This window comes from Copadichromis virginalis, linkage group LG23, assembly GCF_057382275.1.
Source record: "Copadichromis virginalis isolate Kocher_CV1m ecotype Utaka linkage group LG23, C_Virginalis_male_GT1.1, whole genome shotgun sequence".
Classification (NCBI taxonomy): domain Eukaryota; kingdom Metazoa; phylum Chordata; class Actinopteri; order Cichliformes; family Cichlidae; genus Copadichromis; species Copadichromis virginalis.
The window spans coordinates 22,166,697-22,182,765 of NC_140639.1; the positions used below are offsets into that span (position 1 = coordinate 22,166,697).

Sequence of the window (16,069 nt, forward strand, 5' to 3'; positions counted from 1 at the left end):
ACCCCTGGAGGCTAGGAACCCAGCTGAGGACTGCACCCGGCTGTCACTGCCTGAGCAGAGTCAATGCTCTGGGCAGCTGAAGTCTGCTATGTGTTTGCCAGGGGCCACTGTGCCTGCTGGCTCTGTTCTGTCACTGCCAGAGGTCTCCGCGCCTGCTGGTTCTGTCCTGTGTGTGCCAGGGGCTCCAGTGCCCACTGATTCTGAGACTGTTTTCGCTGGGGGGCCCGAGGAGCCCGTCCAGCCTCCTGCCTCGTCAGCTGGAGGGCCCGAGGAGCCCGTCCAGTCGCCAGCCGCATCCTCATCATCTTCGCCTGGTCCAGCCTCAGCGTCACCCACGCCATCGCCTGGTCCCGCTTCAGCTCCACCCACGCCGTCGCCTGGTCCGGCTTCAGCTCCACCCACGCCGTCGCCGGGTCCGGCTTCAGCTCCACCCACGCCGTCGCCGGGTCTGGCTTCAGCATCCTCTTCGGCATCCTCATCAGCGTCACCTGGTCCGGCCTCCGCAGCTTCATCCTCGCCTGGCCCGGCCTCCGCTTCAGCTTCATCCTCATCTGCCTCGCCTTGCCCGGCCTCAGCTTCATCCTCATCCTCATCTGCCTCGCCTGGCCCGGCCTCCGCTTCAGCTTCATCCCCATCTGCCTCGCCTGGTCTGGCTTCCGCTTCAGCTTCATCCTCATCTGCCTCGTCTGGTCCGGCCCCCGCATCAGCTCCAGCATCGCCTGCAGTGGCCTCCTCCACGTTTTATTTCTCCGGTTTCAGCTTTTTTGCTTCACAACTAAAGTGTGCAGTTTACTTTGTGTGCACTAACATGGACTCGAGTCAACCAGCGCCACCTCTGGCCAAGTGCCACAGCCTACAGCCAGATCAACTTGTGACACACATCTGCAGCATGTTTGAATTCGTTTCATGCACAACACATTTGTACCTTTCAATTGTGTCTGTCTGTGTGTCATGCAAATAAACCTTTGAAAAGAATGAAATGATATCATATATTCCTTATTGGCCTACATTTGTACAAAATTCCAAATTATATACACAAAGTCATAGAAATTCCCACTTCAATTGGTCACCATGATTTTAATATTTTCTTTTTCCATAACAATGAAATACACCTTGGACAAATATGACACATCAATATTTCATTAGTGTTGTCACATCACATCCTGTAAGCAGAGTCTGTCTATGTCTTTTCTCTGGAAATGAATATTTCCAGCCAATATAGGCAATCCAACAACATGGCTGGAGTTATATACAGTCTGTATAAGTGTGGTTAATCTAATGAACATTTGTAAGGAGATGGCAGTTACTGTGAATTCACAGCAGTTACACAGTGATTAATAATAAACAGAGCCAGTGAGAGTGAGTGGATTTAAGAAAGTCAGTGACTCAGGTGTGTCGATTGGTTTGTCATCTGTTTTTGAGACTGGAGGAGACGTAGAAATCGTTTGTTTTAAATCTTAGTTAGGAAGATTCCTGTTTGAAAACAAGCACGTTTTGTGAGAAATGCAAGAAGTACATCTGCAGAAAGCACACAGTTACATTCTGTCCATCATGTGGACAAAATTGAAAATGTTGAGCACTGAAAAACTGAGAACGTTGGGCAAGTTCAAAAGAAATGTGTTCGTAAGAACGAAAAACCAAATTGTTCCTAAAATAGTTATGGAAAGTCTAACTGTTGTATGTCTGTGTTCTACGTGTTTACAACTTGTGACACATCTGCACCTGCTGCTATGATGACATTGAGTAAAGGCTGAGTGGCTGCACTTACCCCTGGTACATCCACGGCCCTGTTTCAGGAAGCCGGTTTAGTGCAAACTCTGAGGAAGTATACCCTGAGTTAACGAAAACTCTGGGTTTTCGGTTTCACAAAGCGAGTTTAGATTAATTCTGAGTGAGTTACTATGACGACACACTCCGTGAAGCTAACCTGCCCCCTAGCAGGTTTACTTCAACTAACCCTGACGTTCTCCGCCTCTTTGTCAGAAACCTGACTGCAGGAAGTGTCAGACATGGCGTGCTCCTTCCTTGAAGAGCCAGTAGATGTTGAAGCCCAAATTCTCCGCAGAGCTCTCCGCCGGGAGAGAGTGATTAGAGTGCGTTTGGACATTTTATCATTTCCTGATGATTTCCTGTGTGAACGTTACCGTTTTTCAGCACAATCTATAATTTATTTGAATAACATCCTCAGGCCTAATATTGCTCATGTGACACATCGCGGGCATCCTCTCAGTTCTGTACATATTATTTGTATTGCACTTCGGTTTTTTGCAAACGGGAGCTTTCTGTATAATATTGGTGACGCTGAGCACGTTTCCAAGGCTACCGTCTGTCCGGCAGTCAGGAATGTTACAGTTGCACTGAAACGTCTCCTGCACTCGTTTGTGGTGTTCCCCGGTCATAGACCCACAAGATTTATCAAAGAGGGATTCCACAAAATTGCAGGTATCAGGATGAACAAAACTTAATTCATGATGTGGTGGTACTTGAACTACTACTTAAATTTTACATTTATTCTCACGGTTCCCAGGCGTGATTGGCTGTATAGATGGCACTCACATTCCAATCATTGCTCCTTCAGTAAATGAAGGAGACTATGTGAACAGGAAGTCTTTCCACAGCATTCCACAGCATTAATGTACAGGTACATAGTTCCCTGTAGCATTTCAAACTAACAAATTATTTCATTATAGTAATGGATGCAGAATTCAAAATCCTGCTCCTCACATACAAGGTCTTAAATAATCAGGCCCCATCTTATCTTAATGACCTTGTAGTACCATATCACCCTATTAGAGCGCTCCGCTCTCGCTCTGCAGGCCTACTTGTTGTTCCTAGAGTATTTAAAAGTAGAATGGGAGGGAGAGCCTTCAGTTTTCAGGCCCCTCTTCTGTGGAACCAGCTTCCAGTTTGGATTCGGGAGACAGACACTATCTCTACTTTTAAGATTAGGCTTAAAACTTTCCTTTTTTCTAAAGCATATAGTTAGGGCTGGACCAGGTGACCCTGAATCCTCCCTTTGTTATGCTGCAATAGATGTAGGCTGCCGGGGGATTCCCATGATGCATTGAGTTTTTCCTTTCCAGTCACCTTTCTCACTCACTATGTATTAATAGACCTCTCTGCATTGAATCATATCTGTTATTAACCTCTGTCTCTCTTCCACAGCATGTCTTTATCCTGTCTTCCTTCTCTCACCCCAACCGGTCGCAGCAGATGGCCGCCCCTCCCTGAGCCTGGTTCTGCCGGAGGTTTCTTCCTGTTAAAAGGGAGTTTTTCCTTCCCACTGTCGCCAAAGTGCTTGCTCATAGGGGGTCATATGATTGTTGGGTTTTTCTCTGTATCTATGAAGCGCCTTGAGGCGACTTTTGTTGTGATTTGGCGCTATATAAATAAAATTGAATTGAATTGAATTGAATTAATTTGTGTTCTCTGCACTGTGAAGATCATATGTGATGCTGCCAACATTATCACAAATGTGGAAGCCAACTGCTCAGCCTCTGTGAGTGGTGGTGGTGGAGGACCCCCACCTGTTTTTCGGGCCTCCGCTTTTTTTCTGTTGGCTATAACGGGGTCACATTTGAGCATACAGAGTAAGCAAATATGTACTTGTAATGTGCTCAGATAATTTCAATAAGTGCTTACAGAAAGAAAATTAATGTAGCCTCTAACTGCAATTGATTTACATCGGACAAACAGACCAAGCACTATGGCTCATAATACAATTACACCTTACCTGTTTGGACTATATTTTTATATTTCAATTTTACTTGCTGCCAGGAACGTTTGGGGCCTGTTGGGTTGCACCTGCGCTCAAATCACATCACAAAATCAAATGTATAAAATATAAAATAAAATAAAATATAATAAAATAACGTGTTAAATGGGTGGAAATCCCTAGATCAATGTTTAAATTAACACTCACGCATTGACTCTGTCGGCTATGTTTTGCCATGCATGCTCCCTTTCTTTTGCAGCTGAGGCTGTGTTACTTTTTTTCCGCGGAATTTGCATGTTATCGGCATATGCTGCCATCAGAATTTCGGCCTCAAGCGCTGTAAGATACATTGACCGCGCCTTCTTTCCCTCCGTCTCCATGGTGACTCGCTTAATCTGTGCTCCACTAATCAGGGCTTTATGTATCCTCGTGCGCGCGCTTAACTTGGGGTTAAAGCAACTCTGCGTTGATTGAACTAATTGTTATCAGCCTTTCTGAAACCGAATATTCCAAGTTGGACAGTTCGGGGTTACTCAACCCTGAGTATCGTTTTTCACTCTGAGTTTTCTAAACCGGCCTCCTGAAATAGGGCCCAGATCTACCCACAAACATGTTGACAGATGCAATCCCAGCAATGTGGATTGTCATCACTAAAAACAATCAGTAAGCAAAGACAACAGGGATCATTTTTTTCTGTTTATTTAGCACCCACAATATTTGTAGTCGCCTTCTGAACAGGGGAAGTCCACACACACTGTGTGGTACCACTTTCTGCAGAAGGTGCATTCAATCTGCAAGACTGAATGAGATTGTCAGAGTCATTGTCTGACTGTTTATTGCTGATCACCTGCTGTACATTCACAGTAACTGCCATCTCCTTACAAATGTTCATTAGATTAACCACACTTATACAGACTGTATATAACAACCAACTCTAAAATGTTTGTTCGCAGAGAAAAGACACAGACAGACTACAAACAGACACAATTGAAAGGTACAAATGTGTTGTGCATGAAACGAATTCAAACGTGCTGCAGATGTGTGTCACAAGTTGATCTGGCTGTAGGCTGTGGCACTTGGCCAGAGGTGGCGCTGGTTGACTCGAGTCCATGTTAGTGCACACAAAGTAAACTGCACGCTTTAGTTGTGAAGCAAAAACGCTGAAACCGGAGAAATAAAACGTGCAAGTGGAACGATAACGGCGACAAGAGTCTCCCGATCGTTTGCTCTTGCTGTCCTGTGAACAACATCGGCGTGGTGTTAATTGTTTGCTGTTTTCGCGATCGCGTCGCGCATGAGGATATCACCAGGTTTTGTTTGTTTTTTGTTTGTTTGTTTTTTTTAATTTTATTTACAAAGCACAAAATACAGATATACAGATACAAAATAGCAAACACTATGTCAGGGGGTTCGTATAAAAAAGCAAAATAGACACAGTCTATTATAGAATCACATGATATTGAACAGGGAACATAGGTTTACGGTTTTGACAGCTTTTTGATTTTGAGAATGTTGTATGGTTGTAACATATTGTTTGGTTTCATTTAAAAAGCACCGAAAGGATGGTTTTGCGTTAGAAAATTTCGACTCATGTATATGAAATTTAGCCAATAATATCAATAAGTTAATCAAATAAAATTCGTTCGCCCTGTGCATGGGGTACTTAAAGAAACCAAACAATATTTTCTTGTAACAAAGAGAGAACTCAGAAAGGATAAAGGAAACAACAAAAACACAAAATTCTTGCCAGAAAAGATTCGTGTATAAGCATGACCAAAATAAATGAGAAATATCTTCCTTCACACAATTACAAAATGTACAGTTAACACCAATGTCCTTTTTATAACGTACAAGAAAAGACCTAGTTGGGTAAAACGATGAATAACTTTAAAAGATATTTCCTTTACTTTTGTTATTTAATAGAAATTTCGACGGTAAGGTCCAAATCTTCTCCCATTCCAGATCCTGGTATAAGTTATTCCAGTAGGCGACAGCCGTTGGGACACAAGTTCTGTCTTTTTGAAACAGAGTTCGTATTTCACGGTTGTTTTTCCTCCTTACAGAGGGGAAACACACCTGACCGACATAAGTAACAGCAGGATCCAGTGGTAAAGGGGTCAAATCACTAACAACAAGATTTCTAAACAACATTAAGACCCCAGCAGGGATAGCATCAAACACTATGGCATATTCCTTTGGTGGAACAGGAAGACCATATGTATTCAAAAATTCTGAGTAAGAGAGTAAACCTCCAGCTGGATTTATAAGTTGTGCAACACGATGAATCCCATTATCAAACCAATTACTTAAAAACACAGATTTATGTTTGTATAAAATGTCTCTATTGTTCCAAATATAGTATCTATGTGGAGAAAAGTTGTGTTTATAAATCAATGACCAGGAAAGAAGCATTTGTTTATGAACGTTGGATAGTTTTAAAGGGATTTTATCAATATTGTAATTACAAAGCAAAAGAAAGTTAAGACCACCAATTTTTGAGAAAATATAATTGGGAATAAAGTTCCAAATTGAGGTTGGGTTCCTGAAAAATTGTTTAATCCAATTTATTTTAAACACATTGTTTAATAAGGAGAAGTCAAGAAAGTTTACTCCACCATGTTGGTATGAGTTGGATAAAACTGATCTTTTAATATAATGAATTCTATTCTTCCAGAGGATATCACCAGGTACAGGTACAGGACCCGGAAAATTGCACATCAGGCCAAAATCCTTTCCACGCCCACCACCGTGACATTAGGCTCTAAAGCGCTATCGCTCCTCGGTTCACAGTAGCATCGCTCAACTAACATGCTAACAGCACATTTGAGTTACTCACCTCCTCCATTCCTGCGCTGAATCGTAGCATAGACGAATCACTCATTGACTCATTGACTCACTCACTCCCTTGCTGTGCTGAATCATAGCGTAATCAAGTCACTCACTCACCCCTTCACTTGCTGTGATGAATCGTAGCACCAACGAATCACTCACTCACTGGCTCATCCCCTCCCTTCTGGTTCACAGCTTCTTCTTCTTCTTGGTTGGCAACCAATGTTAAGGCGCATTACCGCCCCCTGGCTGACAGCTCAGTGGACATCTAAATATTAGGGGTGCAACGATATTCGTATCGATATTGAACCGTTCGATACAGTGCTTTCGGTTCGGTACGCACTGTATCGAACAATACAAAATTTGTAATTTATTTTATCAATTTTCCTTCTGACGATGCTGTCTGTGTTGAGCGCTCAGTGAATCTGCGTTCGACTACTCCGCCTAGGCTGCACTGTTGAGCGCAGATCCACTGAGTGCTCAACACAGACAGCATAGTCAGAAGGAAGAGCGCAGGGCAAGCTAGCGAGACAGAAGTTAAGCTCTCCCTGCAACATGGACCTCCCCCACCCTCATTCAGATCTGGCGTTTGGAATTATTTTGGTTTTCATGTGACGTATGACCCTGAAGGTAAGCGAGTCATGGACTAAAGTAAAACAGTAATTTGGATGTGCCATGCAATGCTCAATGACATGGGTGGGAACTAGTGTGTTAGCGCAGTTAGCTCGTTAACGTGTTGGCCGTCTAGCCCCATGCACGGATCGGCGGTAGCTCGTTAACGGAGATTTGCCGTGTTGTGGCGTTAAGGTCATTTCAACGAGATTAACCTGAAAGCACTAGTGGGAACACAACGAATATGACTGCACATTTACGCTGACATCATCCTAGTGCAAAGACAAAAACAACAAGCATGCTACTAACTTTAGCCAAGTCATTTAGACAGCTGTTAGCACATGATTCTCCTTATGCTGCTGAGAATATAGCCCAGAAGAAGCGGATAGTATAGCTTTTATTTTGGAAAGAGCCATTTCTCTGTAATAAACTCTCTTTTCCAAAGATGAGTGATTCCTCAATCAGATACAGGGCTCGCAAAATCGCTAGCCCGACGTCCTGGGGCTAGAGATTTTTCCAGTCGGGCTACCAAAATCTATCTCTGCCCTGCCTGTCGGCCTATCGTAGGAAGGAAAAATATATGTCAATGCTTTTGCATTCTTTCAGAAATGTAGCTGGGTAATTATGTCATTGGCATCGGTGAGCCACTGTCAATATGTGACATATTGAAATCGCGTTTGAATTTGCGCTTGTTTTTTTGCTTTCACTTTGCAATCGCGTGAACTGTGTATAGAGAGCGACAGTACTGATTGGTGAGTGATGATAATTTGTGCACCAATTCCTCTGACATCGTCTTATTAATCGTTAGATTACTACGCAAACATGACGAGTGAAATCTCCCGCAGCAAGCTTAAACATGTGAGAGGTTGATCGCGCAGAGAATCGCTGAGCTTATGTGAGTGCGCGTGTAAAAGCAGCAGGATTTATATTTCAGTTCTGCTGAGCCAAATAAGACAGGTCAGGGTGAAGAAGTGACAGCCAAAGAAAAGCTTACCACAAAACGGAGAAGTTATGACAAATCAGACTATAAGGCAAAAAGAAAGTGCAGCTTTATGGTTTCATGGACAAAAGAATTTCTGTGGCTGCGATATGATGAGCTAAATAACCAGGGCTGCACATAAGTGGTCCGCAGGTGCGCATTCGCTGTCAAAATAAAAAACACGCACAAGGGTTAGGGTTAAATTTAAAAACTGTACTTTTGAGTTAAAATATATATTTATAATCTTAATAAATGACAAATTAAAAAGGCATGAACATTTTTTTGTATCGAAAAAATATCGAACCGTGACACCAAAGTATCGAACCGAACCGAACCGTGAATTTTGTGTATCGTTGCACCCCTACTAAATATATATATAAAAATATATATTTGACACATTTGAGGAAAATATAAATAAAATAAAAATAGATAAAACAAATGTTCCCTTTAAAAATCTTTGTTTTTGCTTTTTTTGCTCTATAAAAATAGTTGTTTTTCTTTTTCAATCACTCATCTCAGCAGTAGGATATACATGAAAAGAGAAATAAATTAAGTTATTGTACATTTTTTGCACTCTCCAGGCAACTGACTCAGTGACTCAAATGAGTCAAAAAATCTGATTCACTTTGGTGAGTGACTCATTGAAACTTGATTCAGTAAAAATAATCAAATTTACCATCACTAATCCACACCCACTGCTGCGCTATGAATTGTGGGATATATGGGACCACGAAGTGTACGCCGGACTAGACTTCAAATTTGGGGAGGGGGGTGAGGGCAAGATGGCGGACTGAGCAGTCGCATCCGTCTGAACTCCTCACTAAAGTCCCGATGTTTTAATCTTGAAGTTATATAGTTCACTCCTTTGAGTTATATTGGCGACGTTTCAGCTCGATCATGAAGAAAAACAACAACACGAAACCTCCGGCTGTGAAAAACCTCCCTTTCACAACCCAGAGAAACAGCGAGCATGACTACTCAGCCCCGATGAAAACGGCTAATTCCAGCAGCAACAAGATGGACAGACTGTTAAAACCACATATGGAGAAAAAAAAAGCAAAAGGTACGGCTAATGACTCCAACACATCCACTGACACTATACTAAAAGCTATTGAGAGTCTTGGAAAACGTGTTGATGACCGCATGGATGAAGCAAACAAATTCAACAACATAGCACCATCCTGGCTTCCATCGCTAAATCAGTGCAGTTTAATTCAGAGGAGTTACAAGAATGCAAAAAGAAAATACAACCCCTGGAAAAAGAGATTGAATCACTCACAAAAGATAATGACGACATTAAAGATTGTGTATTGAGCCAGGAAAGATACAAATGAAGATGGTGTCTCTGTATCAAAGGGAAAAAGGAGAAAAAAAATGAAAATATCAGAGAAGAAGTGGTGGAACTTCTTGGAAGGATTGCTCCGGACCTAAAGATGAAGATGGAAGAAGTGGTTGATGTTGTCCACAGAGTGGGAAGAGCGGCGGAGAATAAGCATCGACAAATCATTATTCTGTTTGTGAGACGTGCCGTGAGAGATGACATCTGGAGGCGAACACGTGTGCAAAGAGGAAGGCATCCGCTTTGCTGAAGACCTGACCCCTGTTAACCAAGGTTGAATCCTTGTCCAGATTAATCTATCCAGCTTATTCCCTAGCCATCCCACCAAGGATTATAAAAGACAGACCATATGCTCTCAGAAATTTGGCAGCATGTCACTTCTTAGACCCTTCTGTTAAATCGAGCTTTAGAAACCTCGGTGTCATATTTGACAGCTCGATGTGCTCGAGCAGCATTCTAAGCAGCTGGTGCGAAACTGTTTTTATCATTTACGGAATATTTCTAAACTCAAACTAATGGTGTCGAAACCTGAACTTGAGATGATTATTCATGCTTTTATTTCCTCTTATTTAGACTACTGTAACGGCCTTTTTACTTGTTTTAACAAATCAGCCTTAAATCGTCTTCACACTGTACAGAATGCTTCAGCACGACTCTTAACAGGCACCAAGAGAAGATCGCATATTACTCCAGTTTTTGTTTCATCTTGTTCTCTCTATAAACTCCACAAGATGCTCGGTTGAACTTTCCCTCCTCCGAGGTAAACTTTTATTAACCTCTTAATAAACAGTCATGAGTCTCTGCTTCTCACCTTCCGGTGTTACACTCTCAAGACTCCGGGCGGAACACACGGGTAAATGCAATTCCCATTGCTACAGTTTTAGCCTCCCTTCACTGGTTGCCTGTAAGTTTTAGGTTTCATTTTAAAATTTTAGTTCTAAACTTTAGGGCCCTACATGGTCAAGCTCCCCAATATTTATCTGACCTTCTGAAACCACTTTCATCTTCTCGAGCTTTAAGGTCATTAAATCAGAGACTGCTGGTGGTACCGTGCACTCGTGGTGATCGGGCTTTTCAGGCAGTGGCACCACGGTTGTGGAATTCTCTTCCACTGTCTCTTCGCTGCGGACTCCATTGATTCTTTTAAAAAACAGCTGAAGATTTACCTTAAATATGATAATGTTTGGAGTGTTTTTGAAAGAAAAGAAAGCTAATTATGGTGTTAATGTGTCATTAATCTTGTGCAAGCATTTTATACATAAATGTCGCTTTTTTAAGACCATACCAACACTAGCTTACTGGAAAAACGACTTAAACCTGTTGGTTAAATCTTTGACTTTAGTTAAAAAGAAAAAGGCTGCTTTTTTGTTTCCTTTATGGAAGATTTTGATTTAGTGAGTAAATAATCTGTTAAATTATGTGACCCCATCTTTATATTTTATTTTCACTATGTATGAAAGTTGCTAATATGTAAGAAATATCTATTCTCTGAATCTGTAATATATGGTGCATTTTGTTTGTATGTTTATATTACTAATAAAAAAAACAAAAACAAAAAAACAGCTGAAGACATTTTTATTTAGAAAAGCATTTTATTAATTTCCTCTTACGTTGCTTTTATTGTTTTACATTGTTATTTACTGTGACATTGTTTTATATTTCCATTTCTTGTGTTGTAAAGCACTTTGTGATTTTTTTTATCTGTGAAAAGCGCTATATAAATAAATTTTACTTACTTACTTGCTTTGATATTGTCATTGCTATTGTTCTAAATAAAGTTCATTGAAAAAAAAACGAAAAAAAAAACGCCGTCGGGCATCTCGGCATATCCGCTCTTTTTGCACATGCGCAAAAGAAATCCTTCCTGATTGTTGTGGCGCAGATGATTTTCTTCTGTGAAGCACCTTTAAAAGGTAATCAAAGCGGTCTTTATGTTTGTTTGTTTTTCCCTCGCTAACAACAGCAGTATATAGTTTAGTTTTTTTCCCCTGCAGAAATGACAGGTGTATGTGAGTTCATTGTTCATGTCCTTGACAGACTCACAACTGGTATTGTGAAGAAGGCTGGAAGACGGCCGATCGTTAAGTGCGCCATTTTGTGTAACACTATTCTCCAGCAGCAGTTAGATGTAGGTTACCAGCGGAACACAAGGTTCTCGTTAATGCAGGTCTTTACTCATTAACAACAACCTCGAATAAAGGCAGCTTTCTCTGCCTCAGTCAGTCAGTCGAAAAATGAAGAGGAGACGCCGTACTCCGAACTGCAAAGTCACTAGTCTGGACACACAGTGGCCTTCTTGAAACGCATTTGGACACACATTTCGACGTGTTATCTGAAACCTTTAATCAAAATGGTTATTTGTATATAAAAATTGCATACACATAGAGCAATCAGACAAATTTATAAATCGATTCCCCGACTTTGCCCCAAAATAAGCGTTTAGTTGGCTTTATTTCCTGTGAAAGTGAAACTTATACCACAGTACTTTACTGTAGGTCAGTTCTCCCCTAGATTTAAACTCTGCAGAGTACCTTGGCTTTTTAACATTAACTGGGGCCTAAACTCGACTTGAAAGGTGCTAGAGAACTTCTGACTCCCTATGTGGGAGTTGGTCAAAGATAGGCGAACTGAATTGGTGAATTGGTAAAAGATCACTGAACAGTGAAGCAAATGCGGAAGTACCTTAAACTAGGGCTGAACGATTATGGAAAATAATCTAATTGCGATTTTTTGCCCCAATATTGCGATTGCGATGCGATATGCGATTATTTTTTAAGGTCTTTGTCTTCTGTATTATTAAACAAAGACAAGCAATACATCATATACTATGGCCAATACTATATTACATTAATTTTAAACTGTTCTTTCCTGGAAGACAGACCTCTGTTATGATGACATGAGGTTATGCATGAATTGATGACTGACATTTTTATTTAACTTCTTCAATCACAACAGTATATTTGAACATACACAATAGTTTATTTTTAGCTTACAAACATCTGAGCATAAAGTGCTGACAAGGAACCCTGGTGTAAACATTAAAATGAAAGTCAGTACAATGTGCAGATTGCAGAAATATACATAAAAAAAATCAGTGGCTTTACCACACTCAGTTTTTCGACATCTGTGAACTACTAGACAGTCATTCAATTAAAAAATAATATTAAATAAATAAAACTAATAAATAAAAAATACACACATCTTACTGATCTCTGCAGTCAGTAACATTACACATAAAGTGCAAACATAATAGCAATTGTATAAACACACACACACAGACACGCCTTTAAAATTTAAAGGCGTGAAATTGGACGGTCTAGTTCTGATTAGCGTCACCGCTGTCTCGGTGGAGTTTAATAAACTCGGCCGTCTGCTTCTTGCTATCTAAAATATAACCAGACACTGGTGTAAATTCTCGACTGTCTCATACTTCTGTTTAATAAGTTTTCTGTTTGACGTTTAGTCAGCTGTGTGAAAACCAAGGAGGAACCCACCCGGGGGATTAATAAAGTTTTATTTTATCTAATCTAATAACTTTAATCTCAGCCAAACCGATTTACTCACGAACAAACAAAACACTGAAAAAAGCCCAACAATAACATTTTTAGGTTGTCTAAGTGACTTATATATTACGTTTAACCCGAGCAGCGAAACTCCGCGGTGATCTGAAAATGATGTGCCGGGAGTTGTGCCGTTCTCGGCCGCATCAGTAACCCTCGAGCTCCTGGCTAGCTGTCGAGCTGGTGGGTAGCAGACGCCTCTGAAAACGTCGAAGCACTTTTGCAAATATGGGATATCTTGATAAACCGAGCAGATATTTGATGTTTACACAACTACTTTCTCGCCTGAAAATATGTTAAGTTTATTTTGTGACCCAGAAAGATTAGTATGAGTAATTTTAAAACTTAGTAGCGGCCGCCATTGCTGGAAACTGGAGTTTGGCTGGGCCGCGCTATGAATTCTGGGATATGGTAGTAATTTGGACAGCCTTCGGCACGTCGCTGTGACGTAATCGGTCTACAAATGCGGCCTCAGGAGGATGCAGCCCATGAATTTGGACATGTCCAGAGTATAATCGCAGCCTTTGCGGTTAGAAAATTGCACTTGATCATGTCGCGATATTATCGCAAATGCGATATATCGTTCAGCCCTACCTTAAACCTACATTCTTTTTCATGAACAGCAGTGGGCTTATGGCTGCAGGAAGTTATTTTTATAAATGTATAAACACTTAAGTAAGTTTAAGTGTTTGTACTTTTTTGACTTAAGTTTTAATTATTTCAGTAAGAAACTGTCATTTAAAGAAATAGATGCAAGTCTGCAGGCATGGATGGAAACTTTACTGGTTGCCATGCAGTCTCAAAGTGGTAATTTTAGATATGTACTTAATAGTAATTTGGGATGGCTGTAGCTCAGGAGGTAGAGTAGGTAGTAATCAGAAGGTTAGGATAGGATTCAACTTTATTGTCATTACACATGTATAAATACAGGGTAACGAAATACAGTTTGCATCTAAACAGAAGTGCAAGATTAGTAAGTGCAATAAGAGCAATTCTATACAGGTAAGTTGAGCAAATATACAGATCTTGAAGAAGAAGTTGTTGAGTTCGTTTTCCTTCTCCACAGTCCCCCCCACTGTGCTTTTCTTGGTGTTGTGGCCTGTGATGGTTTTCAGACCATTCCAGACCACCCTCCTCTCCAACTTCTGCTCCACCTTCCTCCTGTAGGTGTCCTTTGCTTCCCTCAGGCAGCGTTTCACCTCCCGCTGTGCTGCTTTCATCTCCTCCTTCACTTTGCTCCTGAAAGATTATGTACAGAGAGACCAGAAGTTCTATGAGTATATCTACAGTAGTGGAAGCGTAGTGCTCTGAGCAGACTATAATAGTGAACAGTGTACTAGGGCTCCCACAAACGATTATTTTGATAGTTGACTAGTCACCGATTATTTTTGCGATTAGTCGACTAATCAGATCATGCGTCCATTGGAGGTAAAATGTACAGATTATTGCACCTGCATGCGTCTGCTCTTATATAACTATCATTAGCTCACAGCTTGAAGTGTTTAAGGTATGTGCTAACCAAAAATAAAAACAAGATGATGATTTGCAGATTGTCTCAGTGAAGTTTAATAATAAACTCAGCCATCTGCTCATTGCTTTCTACAATATAACAGGGCACTGCACTGGTGCTGCCTAGGATTTTTTTAATCGCACCATTGAAAAATTAGGTCACATGTGGGACCAAATTGGTTTGTTTGTTTGAGAGATGTTGCATGCGGTTAACTTTCAAACATTGCAGTTTTGAAACGGAAACCAGTGAGCAGTTCATTCTGTGTCTATTCTCTTTGCAATATTTATTATTGCTCATTGATAGAAAATAGGTTCTTATATGATTAATCAATGGGATAATCAATATTCAAGGTTATTCGACTACTAAAATAATCAATAGCTGCAGTCCTGAATGGCATGATCTAGTGGATTGAAGTACAGTCTCACCTCTGTTTTCTGTCAGTTAAATATTTGTTTTTTGCTTGTAATGAAGACAGGTATCTTTTATAGCACTTTTTAAAATTTCAGCACCAAACCAAAGCGATTTCCTCTAACAGAGGAAAGTTGATATGCAACAAGGAAGTTCATGTTTGAACCCTTACTAGAAGTGATAAATCAGTTTTATTGTCTTTATATTTTTGTCTCCCACCTGCTTTGCAGATAAAGGTAGAAACTGTTTCTGAGCTCATATTGATGTGAATTCAGCAGGATGGATCTGTGTGAAGATCAAGAAGTCCCTTCCTCCAAAATCAATCCATACCGGAAACACAAAATCCAGACCAAATCCCAGAGGTAAGATGTCACAAAGTGTTCAAAAGAGTAACCAGAACCAGCCAACCTGTGCTGAGACAATGAAATCAATTAATCGATACTAATTAGGGTTGGGATTTGACTATAATTTATTGATTCCAATTTCATTATTGACTTATAAATTTAATTCCTTATTGAATTTCTTATCGATTCTCATTGGCTCTACTTTGAGAGTCACCACCATTGCTAAGCAGCATATCAAAAACATTACATTCATGTAAATTAATTGCACGTTTGCAGGTTTTGGAGGCATTTCCCCGCTCTGTTGTAATCACTGTTGGGGTTTTTACTAAAAAAAATGTAATATTACAGCTAGAGCTGGGCGATATAAGATTTTTTCATATCACGATATGTTTTTTTCATTTCAGGCGATAACGATATCTATCACGATATAAGCCAAATAACTATATTTGTAAGATTTAAATGTGCCGTTGCTCACAAGTAAAATGTGAAATAATCAGCAGCTTGTTTTTATTTAAATATTTATTTCCCATAATAAGTTCAACAGGGTAGATGTACTTAAGGAACATGAGACTTTTTCAGATAAATAAAGGCAAATATTGCAAACTACACAAAAGGCAGCCGCTAAAGCGTTTAAGTTTCAAAATAGAACAAACGAAACAGACTACTAAATTGTCAATTCCACTTAGAAACAAAATATTAATTCTAAAAATAAATCTTAGTTTGTTTTACAGAAGAACAGACAAAATTGACTAACTTTTGTCAATATCAAATAA

The 16,069-nt window shown here is 40.3% G+C and overlaps 1 protein-coding gene across 1 annotated transcript in view; it reads left to right on the forward strand.

Moving 5' to 3' along the window:
- The first annotated feature begins 11,334 nt into the window (after positions 1 to 11,334).
- Positions 11,335 to 16,069, forward strand: part of LOC146680824 (NACHT, LRR and PYD domains-containing protein 3-like) — a 35,657-nt gene continuing 30,922 nt past the window's right edge. The window contains exons 1-2 of the mRNA XM_085448827.1: positions 11,335 to 11,387; positions 15,183 to 15,314. Of these exons, the coding sequence (XP_085304953.1) occupies positions 15,232 to 15,314 (83 nt within the window). The 5' untranslated portion in view covers positions 11,335 to 11,387; positions 15,183 to 15,231. The remainder of the gene's footprint in view (positions 11,388 to 15,182; positions 15,315 to 16,069) is intronic.